The sequence below is a fragment of the Myripristis murdjan genome, chromosome 18 (genome assembly GCF_902150065.1).
Source record: "Myripristis murdjan chromosome 18, fMyrMur1.1, whole genome shotgun sequence".
Lineage (NCBI taxonomy): Eukaryota > Metazoa > Chordata > Actinopteri > Holocentriformes > Holocentridae > Myripristis > Myripristis murdjan.
In genome coordinates, this window is record NC_043997.1 from 15,838,817 (window position 1) to 15,860,535 (window position 21,719).

At 41.5% G+C, this 21,719-nt stretch overlaps 1 protein-coding gene across 2 annotated transcripts in view; it reads right to left on the minus strand.

The window, feature by feature from the left end:
* Positions 1–962: 962 nt before the first annotated feature.
* Positions 963–21,719, minus strand: part of LOC115376612 (zeta-sarcoglycan-like) — a 45,989-nt gene continuing 25,232 nt past the window's right edge. For both annotated transcript variants that reach the window (XM_030076313.1, XM_030076312.1), the window contains 5 exons: positions 21,257–21,344; positions 18,759–18,881; positions 18,541–18,613; positions 2,072–2,195; positions 963–1,870 (listed from right to left, as the gene is read on the minus strand). In XM_030076313.1, the coding sequence (XP_029932173.1) occupies positions 1,679–1,870; positions 2,072–2,195; positions 18,541–18,613; positions 18,759–18,881; positions 21,257–21,344 (600 nt within the window). In that variant the 3' untranslated portion in view covers positions 963–1,678. The remainder of the gene's footprint in view (positions 1,871–2,071; positions 2,196–18,540; positions 18,614–18,758; positions 18,882–21,256; positions 21,345–21,719) is intronic.

Below are 21,719 nucleotides of genomic sequence, written 5' to 3' on the forward strand. Positions count from 1 at the left end.
TGGTATAAATTCAACAGAAAAGTGACCAAAATTTTTGTAATAAACAGCAAGAAAACTACAAATGAAACTGCTGCTAAATTAATCTATCTATCTATAGATATATATATACATATATATATATATATATATATATATATGTATATTGTAAGAAAATGACCATATTTTGAATGACTTTACAAGTATTTATTACTTATTTAAAAGTAAACTTCAATACAATTATTTGCAAATTACTCCCAAAACTTGTAAATTCACTTTTTTCTTTCTAGTTTTAAGAGTTTCTTTGGTAACTTTCCTCTTGTAACTTTCTTGTAATTTATTTCAATATATATATATATATATATATATATATATATATATATATATATATATTTATAAGAACTATAAATTATTTCTTAATATCTTTTTCATTTCCCAGGAATGTTTTACAAATTCTTGGTGATTTGTTTGCTGGTCATTTTCTTGTAAATGTTGTACTTTTTTTTTTTTTGGCTAATTTTCAAGTAATTTCTTGGTAGTTTACTCATCGTTCTTTTCCCCATGTTTTTGACAGAAATCAAATCAACTTGCTCGGGTTTCAAAGGGTTAAATCTTGTTCACAGACATTATAGCTGACAATTAGTGGGTGGAATAAAGAGCTGGGGACAGAGGGGCCGCCGACCCCGTGTCTGATGTCAGCAATTTCAAATAATATTCCTTAAAACGTTTCAGGCCTCATTTTCCAATTAAAAATGCTCGTTATCATGAGTTTTAACTGTGAATTGTCACCCCTGTGTGACTCTCCAGAAAGACGATACATCATCACCCAGCCCTGGTGTAAAACGTTATTATAGTCATGCGTTGTATATATCAGACATTATCCTCTACACTCAAGAAATGAAAGATTACCTTTAAGTTGGGGAATCTTGACAACCTGTTTAGGATTTCAGTTCATCCATAACAGCACACTGGCATGGTTTCACTCATCTTTATCAAAGCTAAGCCTCAGGTACAATATATGCCACATAGAAAAATGTTTAATTTCAATTTACACAGCTCCTAACATAGTGGAAAAAAGGGGTAAAGTTTCTACTGAGGTCCAAAACAAATATCCAAAATTCTGGATTTTGAAAAAAATCATGGCAGATTTGTGCTTACATCAGTGTCTACTGTCACAACTTTGAAAACCTCGGGCTGCCCTTCCCTGATTAAAAAGAGAGTGACAGCTTTATTATTAGTCACAAAACATTCCTCTCTTCAAAGCAGAAGGCACCTGTGTTTTTATCTTCCCCCATCTAGTCCTTCTCCGTCCCGCAGACTGTCACGGCGTATCTACAATAATGAACCAAGAGTAGAAAATTAAAGGGTACGTCCTCTGGCTTTGAATATACCGTAGTGGAGATGTTGCTGTTTATGTTTGATATTCCTGATGGCTGATTTGAGCTGCTCTGCTGCCCCGTCCGCCCCTTCCCGTCCCCCAGATAGACTGTCCATGGTAGAATATAAACCCCTGTTAGTCCCCTGCAGGCCTAAAACTCAGGCGTCTCCTCTCTAATCCGACCAGCTCAGATGCTGCAGAGGGTCGGTTCAGTCCCGCTCCACCACAGACGTTACATTTCTCAGATGAGGAGTCCCGTCTCCACCTGAACATCACCAGGTTCTGGAGCAGAGTGCGTCCCGGGTCCCCGCTGCTGCTCCCAGGTCAGCTCCACAGGCAGATGTTGCTCATGGCCTGGCAGGTGGAGCTGCTCTCGGCGGGAGACAGGTAGATCTTGCCACTGGGGCAGACGCACACCTCATACACGGGCTGCTTCTGGGAGGCCTGGGAGGGCGACGCCGTGTAGACGCCGAGTGGAAGGCTTCCCAGCTGAATGATGCTGGCGTCTAATAGTATCTGATAGGAAATATTAAAGACAAGAACATTGTTAGAGCTGCCATAAAATGATGAAACACCATCTCTGGAAGGTACATTGATGCAAATGAAATCAGTCGATATGGCAGGTGGACTTAAAAGGTTATTTGGTACAAGTAATGAGGCTGAGCTTCTACTCTAAGACTAAATTGGGCCTTTTTAAAAAGAGTGCATCCTCCTCACCTCTCCCTCTGTGGACTGCAGCTGCAGATCCTTTCGCCCGCTGACCTTCAGCGTGCCCTTGGCGGCGCTCACCTCCACCCCCCTGGGAGCCTCCATGGACAGCGTTCGAGTCGGAGATTCCAGCCTGGCGAAGACAAGCAGCACAGCAGGCACCGACATTTGTGTGAAAAATCACCGAATTTATGTTTTTTAGCGTGTCAAGATGTTTGTCTGTTGCCTTTCAGTGTACTTTAATGGCCTGTCACTGAGAAAATGTGTTTAAGATTAAATGGACGATTTTATCTGTTTGTTTTACATAAAATAGCACAAGAAAAAAAAAAAAAAAAAGAAAATCACACAGTACCTCCCTCGTAAATCATACTGTACCCCCTACAATAACTAAGTAAGAAACTTCTAAATAAGAAGCAAATTATTACATTTACTCATTTTACTGAAAGTGAGAAGTGTAATTGTTTTGTTGTGCCTTTTGAGTATTTTTTCAGTTGGTAATTTTGCTTTTACTTGAGTACTTTTTGCTTTCCTATTGTTACATTTTAAAACAAATCCATAACAGAGAACAAATGACCATTGATTGCGGAGCCTTTCACAATAAAAGCACAGTCAGCAAAGATGAGACGAGGAATCTGGTTCTGGTTTGTTGGTTTTCTAATTTTTGCCATTTACACATTTCCAATCCACATTTGTCAGGTGAGTCTACCTCACTTCAGTTCACCCTCTGCATTTTTGTGCAATGCCCCTTTAAAAGAATCTAGTTTGAAGCGTTTTCTCTCCTCTTTTTGAGTCTTCTGCCTCAATTTGCAAACATTTTCTTCCACCTTTACTGTGACATTCCTGCTTATTCTTTAGAAAATATTTAAGCTCACAAATGAAAGGGGACAACCGTTTGTAGTCTGTCGAAATGTCTGCGTAATTTAGGGCTTACGAGGCCGTAAGACATCCACCTCCCTCATGAAGGTTTATCACTTTGTACATCTGAGGAACCAAATCTGCTTTATTACTACTGTTAGTGTTTGAATTCCATAATTGTGTGTATTTTTAGGCTCCGTTAGATTGATGACTTCAACACCTGTGGAGGGGTCGGCAACATTTTTCATGTCAAAGCAGCTCTTCTGTTTTTTTCCAGCGGCCCTTAAACATCCCATTATTGTATCAGTTGTTTTTGACCTTCAGCAGCACTGAGGCTACCGCCGTTATGTATTTTCTTGCCGTGGAGTATTTGTTTACACGGGGAAGATAAGAGTGAGAGTCAATCAGTGTGGAATTTGTGTTTATAACTCATAAGCGTTTCAAATTGATCCCCCCTCCCCCATCTTCCCCAAATCTGTTTTTCAATGAATTTTAAATTGGAAGACTTTAAGGAGCCGTCTTGAAATCGTTTAAATCTCCATACCCTCTGAAAGTGACACACATTTTGGATTATGTGCAGTTTTGGGGTGGGGTGGGGTGGGGTGAGGGGGGGGCAATAGCAAATGAATTTCATCTGCATTTGAAAAGCCTCTTTGACTTTAAATCAGCTTTCACGAGATACAGTTTTGCCGAGGATCTGTGAAATGCGCCTTTGACCGAGGATTGTTTGTGTCCCGGAGCCGCAAGAATAGAGAAGGTGCCGCTCACGTTTACTCGAGTCGTTTGTCTCTCATTTTCCGCTCGTTTCTCTTTATGATTTCCTGAAAAGCTGTTATGAAAAAAACAATAGATGCGCCTTAGAGCAGAGTACAGTGCTAATAGGATATGAAATCGTTTTTTTTTTTTTTTTTTTGTCTTATTTTCTTATCTCCTTAATACTTTTGTTATAACTTGATACACATTTTTCTTTCTAATAGCCATTCTTGGTTCTGAATGCTTTTGGCATTTTTTTAATGCGTGCAAACAATTACTTTGTGATAGTGGTAATATTTTGTTTGCTTTTTATTTTATTTGTGCGCTTTAAAAATGCCAATATCTGTTGTTACCCCAGGTAGAAGTGTAATAAATTATGCTACAAAAAAATCCACCTTCAGTGACTCTCATTCCTTCCACCCCAGCAGTTCAACAGTGAGCCACGAGCGTCTGTGTCTGAGTGCTACTTAACTTAATATGTAGCTTCAACAATTACTCCTGAAACAGTTCCTGAATATTCATGGGCTGGAAGGCATCACTGCATTATGAGCTATACAATAAAAAGGTTATAAATTATATTTTCACTCTGCCAAAGGAACTCTGTCATCCCCAAAGCTACATACAGTGTCTGCAGTCCTGCCAGGAAACAAAGTTGTATTTTACACATAAGGAGTGCTTGCAGTCAAATAGCCGATTAGTCGCCAATTATTAAATTAACGGTCAGCTATTTCGATGACTGATTAATCGTTTTGAGTCATTATTCTTAAGAGGGAAACTTCAAGGTTTTCTGATTTAAGCCTCTCAAATGTGAATATTTTCTGGTTTCTTTAGTTCTCTATGAGAGCACACAGACGTTTGAAGATGCTGTCTTGGGCTGTGGGAAACGGTGGTCATCATTTTTCACCATTCTCTGACCTTTGAGCAGTGAGGGTGCAGCTTCCAGCCAATAAGAACGCACCGTGCCAGATCGATAGCACGAAATCCAATAGGAAGCTACAAAAATCATGGATGTGAACTACAGAAAAAGGAGAAAGCACTGAGGGAGAGGATGAGGATGAAGAGCGATGCACTGTTGCCCTGTTTTCTGTTGGACAGGTGGGCACCAGTGGGCCAAACTAACTTTCCTAGGATGGCAACGGCATTCAAAAGAAGGGGCTCGAGGCACTGACTTTGAATGCTATGTTTACAAACCGCAACCCACAAATCCTTCCCATTCTGCCTTCAGCACAGCCCAAAAGTCAAAAACCAAATAAATTTAATATCTACCTCAAACCTCTCCAATGCTCACTTTTCCACTCAGAGACAGATTATGGTCCAATTCTGGGGTTTCAAAGGCAGAATAAGTTCCTCGTCAGCTAACAACCAATTGGTAAAACCAGCACTGATTAAATGTAATGTGAGAAGCATTATCACATAAAACTAAATCTTTTATTGAAAATGTCAGTTTTGAATGCTGTTTATCACATTTATTTGTTACAGTGTGAGCAGGGAGGGAAATGTGAACATGAAAATGAAACATGCCAACTCTGCGGCCCACAGATACTCAAAGTCCAGTCAGAACATTAATGTTGGCCCCCCAAAAGCCAATCAAAGCCGAGAGGATTTGTACAGAGGTAACTGCAATCCAAGGCTTTCCCTTTAACCCTTTGAATCCCAGGAGCCTGTGGATAGCAGAGCTTTTGTGCTGAAGGGTTTTATTTCACCACCTGAACAAAATTCAGTCCATTATATTTTCTCATTTTTGTGTGAAATTATTATTTGTTGGTTTTAAGAAAAGTTTCCTGTATTTTCTGGTCATTTTATTTCATTGTTGTCATTATCAGATAATTTCCTAGTCTTTTTTTGTAATTTATTGTTAAATGTATCATGGTTTCAGGGGTTAAGAGGGAAAGAAGTTAATGCTATTATGGCCAGTCCCTTATGCCACGGTATGTTTAGTATGTTAGTTTGAGCAGGAAAAAGGTTTAGTATACATTTGTGTTTACATATGAAAGGAAAGGAGACAATAATCCAGCAGCTCCTGGCCTGAACATGACACAGCTCCTTTTCTGTAAGTCAAATTAAGCTCAAAAACATGCCTTTGTAAAGGTGCATGTAAACGTCTCTGAGAAGAGACATGCAGAAGGGGTTTCCAGGTAATCAAGGTGGGTGTGGTAGGTTGTTGTCCCCCAAATGCCTCAGGTCTTCCGTGTCCGATCACTTTGCTGTCATTTGTGATGCCCTCTGTGGTTACTGCAGCCTGTTTCCAACGGGCTCCCACTCCCTCAGCACCACAGCAGTTTTTCCTGCTGCACTCAGGATGACAGCGTCCCCGTCCATCAAGAGAAAATTCTCTGCACAATGTACTGCAGGGCTCCCGAGGAAACGACTCTGCTGCATTTCTCCATGTCATGCCACCGTCGATGCCACAGCGGGTGAGAAGCTGGTTTGATGTTCGAGACCTCAGAGGAGGAGATGCGCCTGGTGCGGTGGCCGAGGGAATTCCAGTGTTCGACATCAAAAGAGAGGCGCAGCTCGGAGATGGTGAGCGATGGAGTAACAAAACAAGACGCTCATCCAACCAATAATGCATCTAATTATTGAACATTTCATTCATTTATTGTATGTACCTTTTTAATCCTTCTCAGGGTTGAAGGCCTGAAGTCTATCCCAGCACGCACTGGGCAAAGGCAAGCAGACCCTCGAGGAGGGCAGACAGGTTGGAGGACACTCGCATTCACACCTATGGCCAGTTTAGAGTCTCCAGCACACTTGACTTATAGCATCTAAAGCAAACCCACATGATCAAGAGGAGAACATGCAAACTCTACAGGAAGACTCTAGAAAGAAAACTCTAGAAAGAGCTGGGGATTCAGTCTGGGTCCTTCTTGGTCAAAGGCGATGGCATTAACCCCTGAACCATCATGTGTTCCTTGTGTTTATTTTTGCCTGACACACCTGCTCAAGTGCTTTCTTACATCTTAAAATTTCAGCACCTCAAGATAAACTATGGTTTCTCTCCATCTTAAGCCTGAGCCGACTGATAATATGATCCATGCCTTCATTAGGAATCAGGTGAGAGCGTCAATCACCTCCTGATGGACATGGGAGAGATGTCCACGCTGGTTTGATGCCCAACACCAGCCCCACTGGGAGATGCATACCATTGCTTTGGCAAACTATTTTCCCTGACCATCCCGATGATACCTTACAAGCTTGGTTCAAGTTCACGTTTAAGGCTCAAGTGTATTTCAAATGTCCCATGGTGCACTGCTTTGGAAACTCATCCTCTCCATTTGACACTTGGCACTAAAGGTAAAGACAGTGTTGTTGTCTCTGCCCTCTATAAACTCATAACAGAGGCCTCATATAAAATTTTGCCACTTAACAGTCTCTGGAAAAGAGATATTAATACTTCCTCAGATCTGGATTGGACCACTCAAATATATACTTGTCATCCAGAAATCTCAGCCATCAAATGATAAATTTATTCCCAGGTGTTACCTGACACCTCCAAGGCTTCAACAATTAAAACTCAGAGCTAGCCCGTGTTGCGATGTGGGCTTTTCTTCCTATGGCTTGGAAGTGCCCGGGGGTAAATAGATTTTGGGAGAATGTCTCAAGTATCATGTCTAATATCACTGAGAGAGCCATCTCTCACTCACAGTCTCTGCTGTTACTTAATGACGCCTCCTGTTTGCAGCTAACTACATATGATGGGCGCCTCTTGTTAGCTGGTCTCACAGCTGCTAAAAGGGGGGCGGCTTGTCATGTGTGCTGTCAAGTGAGGGAATGTCTCCTCGTACCAGGACATTGCACGGCTTGATGTTCGTACGGCACAATTGCATTATGCCAAAACAGGAAACATTATTTGCTGGACAAAGCTACTAGAGAAAAATTAGGGTTTTGTTGTAAATGCTTGCGGTTAATTGTTTCTTTCAGTTTTTGTTGGTTTGCTTTTTTTTGTCTAGATTCCTGGTCCTGGGATTCCTGGGGTTAGCAGGAGTGAGTGGGTTTGTAATGGAAGTTTTGCAGGACTTCTGTACGTCTGTGCATATTGCCATTGTTGATCATGTCAGGGGTTAGAGGGTGGGGTCGAAGCAGGTTGATTTGGTAGGGACTGTGATGGTGCTTCCCCTTCCTTACAGAAATAACAGATAAGTTGATCACAAAAAGTTCAAGTGTATTTAGAGCCCTTAATCATAATTATAGTCTCAAAGGACTTTAAAGGCCCATAGTTTATAGAAGACAAGACATTCCCTGATCTGAATCCTCACATGAGGCAATAAAAAAACGAATAAACCCCAGAAACTGATGAAAAAAAGGAAGAAATGTTGGGAGGGATCACAGACCAGACAGGAGTACGATCGGTATTAGCTCTAATTAAATACAACCTGACAGTTAAATAAGAAAAAAAAAAAAAAAAAAAACCCTAGTCAAAATTAGAATGAGACACATATTGCAAAGGAATTGAAAAACAAAACAAACAAGCACCCTCTAACACCACATCAGGTTGGGTTTGTTCTCCTAAGGCAGTCTGACTCCAAGTCCCTTCACATCACATTCGATGGCTTACTCCATCAAGGTGCGTTCAGGAACAGACTGGCATCTTTTGATTTTCAGAGGTCAGCGAGCCCGAGACGAAGGGTGTGTGACGCCTCTGTTCCAAGCATGTGAGCCGTCTGCTGCTACCCGTGTGGCCAAACACACACACACACACACTCACATCAATGGACACGCTCGCTCCAGAAAATGAATTCAACACTGCTTTGCTGTCAGTGTCCAGTGTAGTCGTGTGTTGTAGCTGTGCATTTTCAGTCTTCACTCGCCAAAAGGTATTATTAGCTGCTCAGAGGCTCCTCTACAAGACCCAGTGTGTGTGTGTGTGTGTGTGTGTGTGTGTGTTGGTTTGTTCATCTGTGCATAACACAATGCACACTGCTCAGGGAAATGATGTTATGCCCTAAGAGCTCTGCATCGGGGAAATACAGCGTGCACCGGCACAGCGGAGGTCACACAGGCATACGTGTTACAGATTCATGAGGAAATTTGGTGATTGTCCACAGACACACGATGCACATGGACACAAATTCACAGAGGAAAGCATTACTCTGGTGGACAAACCATGAAACTGGATGGTCTCTGAACACATGATGTTGTATTCATTGTACATCATGTAAGATAGGGCCGTGATAATACCTGCATTACCACAATACTGCGGTTGAGCTCATGACCGTCATCACCGCATTTTTTTAAAGCACCAGAGAAGGTACATGTTCACTTTTTATGTTGCACTTTGAAAAAGCCAAATCAGGTTGAAGACTAATTAGTATCATTATTATTATTACTGCTGTAATTTTGCCTGAAGCATATCATTTGCTGTGTGAAGAATAATAATTATTTATTTGAGACTGTTTCATTACTCGTCAAAGTTCACAAGCGGCATGCGTTCTTGACCTTTTGTTTAGGTTTTAAGTATTTTTGTCTACAGTTCATCCAAAAGGACTGTAAAGCTCAGTAAAAATAGACAGTCATTTTTTTTTAATTCTGCGGGGTTAAAAACAAATCCCCACCATCACAGCCGTACATGTAAAGACAAGGAATATTGGACCACAGTACAAGGATGTGATATTGATGTCATATTGACAGAAACAGTAGGTGAGCCTTTCTGGTGACTTCAAAGGAAAATTCCACCCTGAAACACGATTTGGTGACTTGCATTGCATCAGGTGCCAATTTGTTGTTTTGGAGTGTAACTGTGTTTTACCTTTGGTCAAACTGCCAAATGAAATGCTCATAGAGAGCAGCTGCAGCGACAATGGAGAAGTGTGCACTTACTCTTCCTCGCTGGATTTGTGCCTGTATGTTTACCATCGCTGCAAATCGCACAGTCTACAAAGAAGCCTTGGCTCTGTTATTTTTAGGGCTTGACACTGAAACCTCACAGCTGATGCCTCTGTTACAGATTGAAGGTTAGGTTGAAATAGGTTGAAATTATTTTCCGATCGAATACCATTGTAGCTGTGCTGCAAATATCTCCCAGTGACTTAAGTAGATGGGCTAGTTACCTGCGGAATAACAAAAAAATATCATCAATCAACAAAAGCTGCACATCCATCCACAATCTCGGCCATACCGCTTCAGTTTCATATCTCAATGCTGCAGTGAAAACTGGGGGAAAAAAATGACTGCACCCTTGATATAATTCACGCCTTGCTTTATACCTCTCAAAACCTCAATTCCACCTGGTTGGTGGTCGAAAAGACAGATCAGAGCAAGTTGCACCAAGAAAACTTGTTGTGTTCTGTTTTTATCTACATAATGAACCTGTCACTCTTGCGTGTGGACACAGTCACTGCAGCCCACTATAAGGGGAATACGGCTGCCTCGGTGCAAACACACTTTAAATCCAAGGACTTTCCTGAAGCGGCCTCTGGCAGCGGCATTGTTGGGAAAAATAAAGAAAAGAGCCTAAGTTGTTCCTCCTGTGCTCTTACGCTGGACTTGGAGATGCACCATGTGACGTCTGCACTGTAAGAAAGCGGAGAGCCCTCAAATCCTGCCCGGTGCGCCTGGCTTCTTAATGCGAGATTTGTTTCCAGTCGCACAACAAAGTCCTATGTGCCTTCAAGAGGCACAACTTGACTGAAGCCTTTGAAAAAAGTGCAGGTGAAGGTCTGGCTTGTCCTGCAGGTTTTCTCTCCCTCTGATCAGATGTCGATCTGCTGTCTGAGCTCTATGGATGTACTTAAAGGTCACAGCGAACTCTCAGCCACAGCAGAAAGGACAAGGAAACAAGTCAATCATGGTAAGTAAAGGTCCAGAGGATAGTCGAAGCCTCTCCACACAGTATATACCACACTCACACTCACATCTTATTGCAAGATATAGATGACTGGGTGAAGCTGTTTTGCAATCCAGAGGCACTACACATTCCTCTGAATAATATCACAATTACTGTCACATATTTCAGAGAAAACTGATTAAGAGAAATTTGCTGGGAAAATTTTTTCCTATGTTCCTCATAAGTATTGAGGCCAGAAACACACTGTAGGAAATCCATCCATTAGACAAAGGGGACACAAAAAATGTGCTTACTTTACGGTTAACACAAAAGTTTACATATTTCCACAACATTTAAGACTCTAATTCCTGGCTACAAATTGCTCTTACTAAGCAAGTCTAAACTAAGTGGGTGGTAAGCTGGTGAGTCAAAATGCAAATTTCAAACAACAAACCATCTACATTTTTTGTCCTGAATGAACAAGCATGCAAAAGTGAACACTTCTGCATGGGCAGAATCAATGAACATCTCTGAGAGCATTTTGAATCTCTTCGACCTTGCCACTCCCATTGGTGGATTCGTCACTGCCGCCCAGCCAAAGATACTAAATATGTCCTGACGAATCACAGGGAAATGATGCACAAGACATCTCGATGTTTTCTGTCTGATGAATACTGTGAAACAGTGGCAGCTTGAGTTTGAATATTTCACTCGATGTAAGCAGCAGCTACAGAATATGGAAGAGACATTGCTTTAGAATGGGGAAAAAGGGGTTTTCTAACTTAAAGGAAGGAAAAATTTAAGGAACTTTAAGGGGTTAAGTTGGGTGTGGGTGTGCTCCACTGACAGAAGACAGTCTGTGATGAAGAAGCTGATCACAGCTCAAAAAAAAAAAAAAAAAAAAAGAGAGAGACACGATAAGGATGTTGTGATGGGATAAGAACAGACTGTGGTTTAGCTGAGGATGGGAAAAGACGAGAAGATGAGCTAATGCAGCTCTCATAGATGACCATATCCGCCTTCAGGTAAGTAAGTAAAGGTTTATTTATAGCATACTTTTTAAAACACAGTTACAAAGTGCTTCACACACACACACACACACACACAGAGAGAGAGAGAGAGAGAGAGAGAGAGAGAAAAGACAAAAAATAAAAGGCACACAGATGGGGAAGACATTTCAATCCCAAGTCTTCTTCCAAAGATCTTCTATAGAGATCTATAGGCAGGCTTGTCTATAAGCCGCTTCAGACAGTCCAGAGGTTGAGCAAATCAAAGATTATTCCAGAGGGTCGAGGCTAAAACTGCACCGGCTCGGTCACCTTTTGCAAAGTGCATCCACTTTGCATGTAAAACGCTTTAGAAGAAAGTCTGCTCTCTGTTCTTAGAAACACCCAAGCTGATTATCATAAGCATATTATTAGTTAATTTCTCAAATTACCTGATACTCACATGCTGCCTGCGCACTAGATGTCTCTTAAACGTTGAGTCTAGGCGTTAGCTGTCATGTAGTCCTGGTTCTTTCTGATCATGTGCTGTGTTTTAGTTCAAGCAATAAAAAATTAACCCTGGCATATTTAATGCATAAACAGCTGTTAATATCAAGCGCACGCACAGCAGAAGTTCATATCTCCAAGGTACCGCTTTATGCTTCTTTGTCATACATCTTAGAGGATGCAGTTTAACACATAAACATCTACACTTTTATCTTATTCGCTTATAACCACTTGGACCTCAGTGTAAAGTTGTTAAGTAAGTGGTTGCTGTGATGCATTATTGTTTATCCATGGGTTAAAGTTGAGGGAGGATAGATTGAGGGGAAAAGAAAAGGAGGATAAATGGAGGACAGCATAATTAAGCACAGTTTTGTTTAAATGTCAGGTTCAGTGCCTCTCTCTCTCCTTCATTATCAACTTGCATCCGAGTCTAGACGATCTTGTCCTCCTTTATCCTCCTCACTGAGCCGGCTTCTAAGCTTGAGGAGAAAAAAAAAAAGCAGAAACTAAGAGAAACCACAGTGGAACGCCACAAGATGCCCTTTCATTTGCTGTTCCCACCTAATCAGCTGGGTTCTGCCTCTTCACAGATGTCCCCCTTTCCTGTTATCCAATCACTTTCAAATTCAAGACGGCGACCGCCGCATCAGCCAATCAACTGAACCTAAGCCACAGCCTCCCTGACGTCCACGAGGGAACCAATCGCTCATCAATGTGCTCTCTATTCGCCCTAATTAGCTGCTCCTGACATGCACCGCCTCCCTCGCTGCCGCCAGCATCAAGGCCGCGTCCAGAAACCCAGCTGAGGAATACGCCAAGCCGAGGGAGTTTATCGCTCCCGGCAGATTACAGGTTGGTGGGGTTTAATCAGGCGGCGGTCCAAATGGAATCTACGCCAGAGTCTGTTCAATGTTTAATCAATAAAGCTTTGAATTTGTAAACCTAGTCTCTCCTGATGGAGCTACGTACTTCAATTTATTGATATTCACTCTGTGTGTTGTTTCCCTTTTTTCAGTGACATTCAGACGACAGCAAACGCTACACAGAGGGCCTTTGCTGATCAAAGTCCCTCAAAGACTAAAATTTACATCCCAAATGTTACACTGATTTTACCTCAGTACCTGGCAACTTAGTAAACGATTTAAAGTTTTTGTTGTTCACCTTATATAAGGTGTTTTAAGTGGATAAAAAGTGCATAAAAAACTTTCTATTTCAATCATCATTCAGTTTGTGTTATAATTTCCTGTTTATTTTGTTTCTTTTGGGACTCCTGTTGGAATATAACCCTGCATGTCATCTTCAGTTCACATATCCTGACAGGTTGCGAGCTTAAAATAGCATTGAAGCAGACCTGGATAAACTACATAATACGCTATTGTACTTTTATTTACACTGAAGTGATTCCAAGTAAGCATATTTCAAAGTTAATGCTGTGAAACGTGTAATCAAATGCCAGTGCAGTTATTATTCTCAGCATAGTTGTTTGTTAAAAAAAAATAATAATGCAATGATTAAAAGGGGAGAGAAACTTGAGTTGCAGAAGTGAAAGCATGAAGTTTACAGAGAAAAAGCGCTACGGGAGAACGGGTTCTTCAAAGACAGGCGGGATCTCAGGTGGGTTTCTTTGATTTCAGTCCTGCTCTGTTCTGCTCCCAGATTACCGTTGGCTCACGGTGAAATGAAACACACCACAAAGAGAACTATCTTGTTGAAGGAGGAGCAGAAGGGTGACATGGACGCAAACCAAGCCTTATCCCCCTCATCCGGAGAGGTTTACCGACAGGTGGCAAGTGGGTTTTGCAAAGAGGCGCGAACTTTTCACTCACGTCGGGAAGTGGGAAAAGAGACGGGGAGAAGTTCATGACTATGGATGCAACAATAAAAGTCCTAAAAATAAATGATGCACATGCACAAGAGTATGCACAGGCCACTTTATGAACAAAATCAGTTTATTATAAGAACCACGAGCACGTTTGTGTGTCCAAATAGATGCATAGATGGACTTTTATGAGTCTGAGGTGAATGTGACGTAGCAAAGTGGCAAACAGATGGACGAGGATAATGAAGGAATTTGGGTGACAAGTTACTAAGAAGTTTAATATTTTCAGTGCACCATGTTAAATTAGTAGCATATTTAATCTCATTCTCTCAGTTTAATCTCAAATTCTCAGTTTCATGCTGTCTTTTTTTTTTTTTTTTTTTTTAACACAAGCCTAACTTCACAAATATTATAGAAGACAGCAAACAATTACAACAGACAATGTACACATCTGGAAAGTGAAAGGAGGATAAAAAAAAAAATCTTGACCCAACAGGGAGATCCCAATAAAAACCTTTGTCCTCTTGTTATTATAATTATTACTGCCAGTAGCAGCGATAATATTTACATTTTGCAATTTCAGAATAAAGGAAATTAGGCTCGTCGTCTGTTGGTGTAATGATTGCAAAAAAAAAAAAATCAGACAAAGGTCAGAGGTGGGATGGACAGTTTTTTTTTTTTTTTTTTTTAATTAGCTGTGGATTTCCTGTGCTGTATCGCTTTGAAGGGAATCTCTGCTTTGATGGGAAAGCGGCATCAATAAAATGTCCACTGACTAGTCAACGTGAGCCGGCGTGTGTTCGCGCGCATGTGAGCGCCAGCGCGAAATTCCACGACGTCGAGCACGGCATGGCTCCTTTATACATCTGTTTCACAGGACATGAAAGGGGCAGAGGCGCCGCCGCACGCCGTCTGTCAAGCCCATTAGAGGACAGATGAGTCTGTGGAGACCCGTGATGATGATGACTGGCGTTTATGTGCAAAAACCAGGTTAAACAGGGGTGGGTCGGCACCCATTTGCAGATTGTGGGATTGGACATTTTATTATATTATTCATAAAAACACAGCGGTGTAAGCAGTGTCCTTCAGTAGTGGCTTTTTACACTCCGAGCCTCACCATCTCTCACACATCTGCATCACGTTCATTCAGCCTCTCTGCTCTGTCGATGTGAGCTGATGAATCTAAACAAAATCCATTCTATAGGGGTTCAGATTAGCGAGCGTCCCCGTGGCTTTCACGCCCTGCGATCACAATAGCGAATTGATTACAGTATTCTGCTCAAACTGGAATGATTTTGATTTGTTCATAATTTCTTGTGCAGGGAGTGGAGACAGAGGACGGATAAAACAGCTAAAAACATCAACCTGAAACAGAGAAGCGGAGCACATGAATACAAGCCACTGAGCTCTCTTTGAAGTTCACATCATTAAAGGCATTCATATTATTCAGTTTGCAGGATTTTGTTTCGAAATGCACTGTGGCTCGGAATAAGAATAATGTTCTACATGGTGAAAAATAAATGAAAACTGGGGAAACCGTTTGGGTTAAGCAATTGGAGCTTGCTGTTACCCTTGGTGTTTGCACTGCAGAGAAATCCTAACTGAGGTTATGTAAAGCTGTACGGTGTGTATTATGAAATTTTGAACACAATCAACTGTCATGGTGGTAAAAAGCTCAGAAAATAAGGCCCGGGTTCAAAATAATGGAGATTTATCCTTTAAACTCACAATTCATACACAAACAGAGGCATTTTTGACGGCATCTACCTTAAATAACTCTCAGCTCAGCTCTCTGTCATCAGCCACCAGTGAAAACAATGCCGGGGGTTCCTCCAGTGGATTACAAGCCTGCCGGGCCACCGGGCCCCGCTGGCCCCCCACTGAGCCACAGCATCACAAGAAATTGAACTTTAAGCGTGTGCAGGTGCTGCAGAATCGGCTTATTTCCCAAACAACGACCGTGGGTCCCTGAATGCAGCACATCATCAGCTCTCCTAATGTCAAATTGTTTCTTTTTGTTTGTCTCGCAGGTCGCCTTTTCCACCTCGGCACCGCATTTGGTTCACTGACATCGATGGGGAGGATTAGATGCTGAAGTGCCCCCATTGTTAAGACTCCACTGTCAAACCACTGTTTCAAGAATGGGATTATTCACAGTCACCGCGGGAAATCAGTGCAGTGGCTGTTTTCCTGCTGTTGTTTTATTGCTTTAGGATGAATGGAAGTCAGTCAACAGAGCCACCATTCACCTCCATTCATTCACCATTCAGGATTAAACATCTGAAATCATTTAATAAGGGCTTTGAAATGATGATAGTCTAATCTCTCTGTCGCTTCACTGAATGCTACTCCCGAAATAGTAGTTTTCGTACAGTATTTTTTGGAAATACGCTGATTCTCCAGCACCTGCAGCACCCTCAGTACCTGCATCCAAGCTTAAAATTCATTTTCTCGAAACTGTAGCAGCTGTAGCTCTTGATTGCATCTAATTCAAACAACAGTAACAACTTAGGAGGATAGCTACAGTTAAAATTGCTTATTTCCAAGTAACAGGCTCAGGCTTTAAATGAGGGTGGCTTTCTAAACCTCTGGCAGGCGCTATAAATGCAAATTTGGAGGAAAAAAAACATTAGTAACCTGGCTAGTCTGTAGCAATGGAGTATTTTACACATTTTTTATTTGACATTTATACCCTTGTTTCTCTTATCTGCTCTAAATGTGATGTTACGACTGTCGCCGTTTTTTTGTTAGAGTGTGTGCTCTTTCTTTTGCCCTATCTTTGTTTTAGGTGTGTAGGCATGTGCTGTGACTGAAGCGGGTTTGGCTTCGGTTCTCCAGTCTCCCTGGATTGGCTGGTCATTTAGGAGGAGGACTATAAAAAAACACCCAAGATGGCAACAGTCTGGTGGCAGCAGGCTCTCCTCATCCTCCTCATCTCCCAACCCGCCATTCCTTTGTTGTGTGCGAGCACATGTGGAAGTTTGTGTTTAGAGCAGTAGGGGTGAACTGCCTTTTTAGTTAACCTTTTTCCTCCTGTTTTTGTTAAGATAGGGAGGTAAGTGATTGTTGTTTGGTTTTCTTTGTTAGGGTTAGAATTTGTTGCTTTTTAGTTAGAAGTGTTTTGTTTGTTATGTTGGCCTTAGTTCACCCTGAAGGAATAATTATACTATTTTGTTCACTATTTTCTCTCAGTTTGTTAATAAAAATTGTTCGCTTTGAGAAACTGTCCTCCTGGCTACTTGGGACTTGAGGAAGATGGGGCCTTACTCATGTTGTGTCTCAGCACCCCTAGACTGGGCATAACAGTGATAATAGGAGAAACACCTTACAGGAAATGCCAAGATGCCGACTGCATGAAAGGAAATAAAATAGTAAGAGGAAACCCCAAAGTTCCCGAAAAAAATTCCTGCCCACTGCCCACACCTGGACACAGTGATTTACCAAAATCTACAACAGGCAAATTACCAAATGTAGCACTTGCTGTGTGCGAGAAAAACATCTGCACTTCTAAAACTCCTCCTAAGACCCACACAAGCAGAAAAAGAGGAGCAGAGACGGCAAAGGAGGATATTGATGATATGATATATATCAGTTGTAGGCTAAAGACCTTTATTCGTTTGGAGCTGGGTGATTTCCCTGTTTATTATAATAAATATATTGCATCTAACTTCTTCATAGCATGGCATGTTGATGATTTTAACAATCTAACTTTATATCAAAAGCTTTCCTGGCCCTCGCCTCGAGCAGTGGTGTAAGTCATGAACTTTCTCACATCAGCTCTACTACTACAGGCCTACAAAGTGTGAGCATTCAGCTCGACAGCATGTTGACTACAGCTGAGCTCTTGTACTTCCAACAAGCGGGATATGTTCACTTGGTTGGTGTTTCGCCTTGAAAGATCACAATAAAGTGACCTGACAAGGAAACTGTTCATGTGTTTGGTTTACGGTAGAAAAATGCAGCCTCTTAAACTTCATTTTATTGCAGTTATTGACTTTTAGGGACTGTCAAATCATGATGAATGATGAAAATAATACTTACTGCAATACTAAACATAAGAAACTTCACGTTTTTATCCGGGTCAAACGCTCGCGTCCAAAATACCCCGTGTTCGGGTGTGTATCGTTAAGATTTTGGCCACATTGCAGATGGTCACCCTTGGGCTGAGCCTGTGTGTGTGTGTGAGTCCTGTGTGTATGTGCGTTTGCTTTAAAGTGAGCCTCATCAGTATTCCACTCACTCCAAAGGAATTAGCTGCCAGAACACTGCTTTTCAGCCAACTTTGATCCCAGCCCTCCCTTTAGGGCCAGTAAGGTAGACAACAAACCACACTCGTTATAGCTTGTTAATGGACCGGCGAGGCCCACTGCCTGAGGCGGAGTGCAGCGGGGCGTGCATACATAGAGGTGCATGTGTCTAATATGTATCTCAACTGCGCTCACTTTCTCACAAAGCCTCAATCTAATCAATTCCAGATTGCCGTGTAGAACAACTGCCCAATGAGTTCACTCGTCTGCCGTGAAACTGATGTAACAGTAAAAACTAGTTCGAGAGGGTTCACATTTGTGTGTTAATGAGGCTCGGTGCTTGAATTTACAGGAGAGTGCTTGAGAATAATGACAGCCGTGAATGATGGCCACCCGTGTTTTTTTTTTTTTTTTTTTTCCTTCAGCACAGGCATTTTCTTTGAGATTCATCATCATTATTTAATGTCCTCCGTTTTAATTGAACAGGATATGAACATGTGAGATTAAGCTTTAATGAATTTCTACAAAGGCGCTGCGTGCGAGCTCACCTCAGGTCTTCAGAGGCCCTTGTCTGGATGAGCGGGGTTTCCACCGAATGGCCAAAGACAGCGCCTTCAGAGCCTGGCGAGAAAATTCACACTTTTATGATAATGCTTTCGCCCCCTGCCACGCTGCATTTGCTGTCGCTCCATTCTGCGCACAGATCTCCCGCTCCTAGATATCAGCGTGAGAGATGATTTGGTATGATTGCAGCGTGCATTTTTACCTGTGACAGTGAGCTTCTCTGTGCTCATGTTGACTCCCTCCTCGTCGGCGGTGAACAGGAGCCTGCCTCCGCTCCTGCTGCGCACCTCCAGCCTCTGACACTGAGCCTCCACGGCCTCGGACCCTGTGGAGAGTGCAGCCCAAGGTTGGAGCCCCTGGTTTGCAGCTAATGGAGGCAGCAGCATCACACAACCAAACGCTGCTACACACACTGTCTCACACACACACACACGCTTACCAAAGGTGCTGGGGATGGGATTGCTACATCTCAGATCCCTACAAATTAGGGCTACTGAGCCGATGTAACCAATTGATATTTTCCATATGGGCTGCCTATTTAAACTCGGTCAAACCAATATGTTCCAAGTATGAATACTGCATATTTTTCCTTTTTTCTTACTGTTTATGCTTATTTTCTTTTATCTTTCTTGTCTTATGGAAACCATAAGCCACATCACATGAGTGTATACTCTTTGTCTGTTAATAGTGTGTACCTGCATGTGTTTGTATGTGTGTGTATTTGTGAGTATCTTATGATTATGACTTAATATCGTACTTTTATGGGATGCATTGTTGTCAAAGTGTGATGCTATGGTATGTCTTCCTTTTTTCTTTTAGTTTTTTGAAATGATTCTATCGACACATACAAGTTGTGTGCATACTTATTTCCAGAAATATGCTGCCTGGAAAATGCCTCTTTTCAAGCCCCTTTTGGGGAATTCTCCCTCACATTTCCCTGCTAATTTTATTTTGCATCTTAAATTGACAAACCAAACCAAATCAAATCGCTGTTCTGTACTACATCAAGTTCACACATTTTTCATTTATAATTCATTAAGACAGCTAATCTCCCTCAGGTCCTGTAATTCACAATAAACCAACAACTTAGATATATGGCTTACACATTAAGTAAAAGAAAAGTGAAACCACTGCACTGTGCAGGGGCATATGAATATTTACTCTTTACCAGTGTATTTCAATTTATTTTGTAAGCCTTCACTAATTTCCTACAAACTGATTTGCTTTTTGCAGAGCGCATAAGATATGGTAATGATTTCAAACTGAAAATTGCTCTAAAGATAATTGATGTTTTTTTTTTTTTTTTAATTATATCGGTTCCAAGATGAGGTAGGAAAATATAGCTCGCACACAGCCTGTTTTTTTTTTTCCAAGATGCTACCATCTTTTTTTAGATGGCATCCTGTGGGAAGTGGCTGCTCACAAAGCAGCCGCTCTAAAAACAAAGGTGATGCTTTTAAGTGTGATATTTTTATTTTTTTAGTTGAAACAAGTTCAACTTTTCAGAAAAATGACCTGTGACGTCAGCAACGTTAACAAAAAAAAAAAAAAAAAATCAGCCAACCGATCACCACAAGAAGATCAGGACTTCTGGTAGCAGTTTGTGAACACTGTCTCAGAGCGTTTCCTCTACATCAGCCTGAAAACACTTTTGTTTTTTTCACTAAAAAAAAATAATAATAATAATAAAGGAAATGGTGACTGCTGTGGAAATAAACACTGTTTTTGAACACGGCCCTATAATGTAATGCACAATCTAGTTTAATTTAGTCGGATAATTAGAAAACACTGGTAGTGAAAAACCAATTTCATGCTAAAAATTGTTTTACTAGGGTGCTATGCCAACAATCATGCTTTCTGGAAATAGTGCTTTTAAATAAACGTGTTATGTGATTCAAAGCCATGGAATGCCACTAACAACCTGAATCCTTCCTGGAGAGCTTGCACTGCAAATGAAAAGCACCCAGCAAAGCTCCAACAGCCGTGCCTCTACAATGGATGGAGACAAATCAGTGGTTTGTTTTACTGGTAAATAATATTAATTCATGTTCGACAGACTCTGGTGTTTTTCCAGACCTGCACAGCGAACCTCCAACATTCCTCACCCTCCAATTAATCCACAGGGAGCGACGACCGGGGAATTTAATTATTCTCACCAGGTCTCATCTCATTTCACACAAAATACACTTTCTACCTAAACAGGCGCTAATTTTCGAGGAAAGGTGAGGCATGACCAAAAATTGTCATATCACAAGTCTTGTCAAATCTCCATCAATCTTCACCTTATGCTGCCTAAAATCAATAGCTATTAACATTAATAAGCAGGTCATTTGCTTTCCAGTGCTCATTAATCACATAAATGACTTTGGTAATTTGGGCTGACTGATGGTTAAACTTGATGATAATAAGAGGAATCCATTGCCCTTTCAATAAGTGCCTCAAAGGTTAATGTATGGAAAAAAATCACACAGTGTCGCCACAAGCACAAAGACAACCAAAGATGAGTCAAAGATAAATTGTTGCTCTAATCTTGATTAAAGTCATTAATAATTGAGCGATTTATCAAACATTTACAGTTGCAGCCAAATTAGAACAAACGACAGCGACATAAAGGCTGTACATGCAAGTATGATTACACATAATCCAAACGATCAGGTGATGTTTCAGGGATTACAAAGCGAAGATCAACAGGAAACTCACCCACTGTGAGCTGGCCAGTGAGCTGGCCACGGCCGTTTCGAGCATTCAGCGTTACATTCTTTTCTGACCGCAAAACCAGCGAGCTGTCCTAGGGGAAGCATGGTGGGGGGAGATAAAAATAAAAAGAGAGAACGAGCAAGAGAGATAGAGAGAGAGAGAGGTAAAGAAATAGTACATTAAATTGTGACAACATGGGAAAATCTGGTCTCCTTTTCCTCATTAGCAATTGTCTTGGCAGTAAACAAGGAAATCAACCTCCAGACTCAATACCCCACAGTGGGAAACTGTTGTGCCGGACAGCTCCCAGTCTCTCTGACCTCTTTTCCAGGAACTGTCCCGGGACGCAGGAACCCTTTTCCTTGATTCAGTTCCTCTTTTTGTCCTTTGGGTTGAGTTCCTGGGTCCCAAAAATTGTCCCTGCAACCGAGGTGGTACCCTCCAATTTCCCCAGGACCATTAGCGT